This window comes from Capsicum annuum, chromosome 6 (assembly GCF_002878395.1).
Source record: "Capsicum annuum cultivar UCD-10X-F1 chromosome 6, UCD10Xv1.1, whole genome shotgun sequence".
In the NCBI taxonomy this organism is placed as follows: Eukaryota; Viridiplantae; Streptophyta; class Magnoliopsida; order Solanales; family Solanaceae; genus Capsicum; species Capsicum annuum.
In genome coordinates, this window is record NC_061116.1 from 1,470,782 (window position 1) to 1,473,238 (window position 2,457).

General features: G+C 37.9%; 1 protein-coding gene across 1 annotated transcript in view; it reads left to right on the plus strand.

Moving 5' to 3' along the window:
• Positions 1-2,151, plus strand: part of LOC107874543 (putative late blight resistance protein homolog R1C-3) — a 2,747-nt gene extending 596 nt beyond the window's left edge. Inside the window, exon 2 of the mRNA XM_047413362.1 lies at positions 5-2,151. Within this exon, the coding sequence (XP_047269318.1) occupies positions 5-2,151 (2,147 nt within the window). The remainder of the gene's footprint in view (positions 1-4) is intronic.
• The last annotated feature ends 306 nt before the right edge of the window (positions 2,152-2,457 follow it).

Consider the following 2,457-nt stretch of genomic DNA (forward strand, 5'->3'; position numbering starts at 1 on the left):
CCAGGGGCTAGAAACATTCATGTCATGATAGAGTTCCTATTAATTGTTCTCACTGATATGACGAAGGACTTTATTAACCATGACATATTAGTTGATCTTATGACGCGTATTGGAGCACTGATCAGGGAGGTATCAACTCTCATTCATGACTTAGAAGAAAAATCAAGGAATGAAGAGAGTACTGATGAAACAAGTCTTGCAACTCCAGACCTGCTAAAAAATATTGAACTCCTCAAGGAAGATCTCAAAAATGGTTACCTGAAAGCTCCGGACTCACACCAATATTGCTTCCCCATGAATGATGGACCGCTCTTCATGCATCTGCTATGCATAAACTTAAAAGATTTGCTAGATTCCAATGCCTATTCAGTTGCATTGATAAAGGAAGAAATTGGACAGGTGAAAGAAGACCTAGAATTTATAAGATCTTCCTTCGTGAACATTGAGCAAGAATTGAAAAAAGATCTTTGGGCACGTGTTTTAGATGTGGCATATGAGGCAAAACATGTCATCGATTCAATTATCGTAAGAGATAATGGTCTCTTACATCTTATTTTCTCACTTCCCATTACCATAAATAAGATTAGCCTTATCAAAGCAGATGTATCCAATTTACTTAAGATTCCCACAAACAAGAGCCTCATTGTTGTAAACTCTCCCAAGAATCCAGTTGAAAGAAAATCATTGACAACTGGTAAAATAATTGTGGGTTTTGAGGAGGAGACAAACTGGTTAATTAGTAAGCTCACCAGTGGGCTGAAAGATCTTGATGTCATTTCAATCACTGGTATGGCGGGTTCGGGCAAAACTACTTTGGCGTACAAAGTATACAATGATGAATCCGTTTGTAGTCATTTCGACCTTCATGCATGGTGCACAATCGACCAAGAATATGACGAGAAGAAGTTGTTGATGAAACTTTTTAATCAAGTTACTGGCTCGGATTTGAAGTTCAGTGAGGATATTGATGTTGCCGATAAGCTACGAAAACAACTGTATGGAAAGAGGTACCTAATTGTGTTAGATGATGTGTGGGATATTGACACATGGGATGAGCTAACGAGACCTTTCCCTGAAGTTGTGAAAGGAAGCAGAATTATTTTGAAGACTCGACAAAAGGAGGTGGCTTTTCATGGAAAGTGCAACACTGATCCTCTTACCCTTCGATTGCTAAGACCAGAAGAAAGTTGGGAATTATTAGAGAAAAGGGCATTTGGAGAAGAGAGCTTCCCCGATGAACTATTGGATGTTGGAAAAGACATAGTCCAAAATTGTAAGGGACTTTCTTTGGTTGTTGATCTGATTGCTGGAGTCATTGCAGGTTTGGAAAAGAAAAAGGTTGTGTGGCTTGAAGTTCGAAATAATTTGAATTCCTTTATTTTGAACAGCGAAGTGGATGTGATGAAGGTTATAGAATTAAGTTATGACCATTTACCTCATCATATGAAGCCATGTTTTCTCTACCTTGCAAGTTATCCGAAGGACCAAGAAATCAACATAAATGCGTTAAAAATATATTGGCGTGCTGAAGGGCTTGCTGAACAGAGAGAGATGATGAGTTTTGAAGAAGTGATGGAAATTTATTTGGATAATTTAATTTCCAGTATCTTGGTAATTGCTTTCAATGAGATAGGTAATCACCCGACTTGCCAAATTCATGATCTTGTGCACGACTTTTGTTTAATAAAAGCAAGACAGGAAAAGTTGTTTGGCAAGATAAGTTCAAGTGATCCATCTTCTTCTTCAGATTTGATGCCACGCATAGTAAACATTGATTATGATAAGGAGCACTTTGGGCCTAACAATTTCGTCCTGTTCAGTTCAAAAAGGAAAATTCGTTCTGGTAAACACCTCTATTCTTTGATGATAACTGGAAACAAGATGGTCTACAGTCTTTCTGATGCATGTCACCTAAGACACTTGAGGCTTCTTATAGTGTTGTCCCTGGATCCCTCTTTTATGATGGTGAAAGATTCTTTGCTGAATGAAATATGCATGTTGAATCACTTGAGGTTCTTAAGTATTGGGACAGAAGTTAAATCTCTGCCATCATCTTTCTCAAACCTCTGGAATCTTGAAACCCTGCATGTGAATAACAAAGGATCAACCTTGGTACTATTACCGAGTATTTGGGATCTTGTAAAGTTGTGAGTGTTGTACACTAATGATTGTTCTTTCTTTGATATGGATACAAATGAATCAATACTAATAGCGGAGGACCCAAAGTTAGAGAACTTGAGAGAATTAGAGAAACTCGTGCCTTCCTATTCGAAAGAAACTGAGGATATTTTCATAAGGTTTCCCAATCTTCAAAGTCTTTCATTTGTTCTCAAGGAATCATGGGATTACTCAACAGAGCGTTATTGGTTCCCGAAATTGGATTTCCTAACTGAACTAGATTTGCACAGAGTAGATTTTGAAAGTTCAAACACAAATGACAGTGGGCCCTCTTTAGCG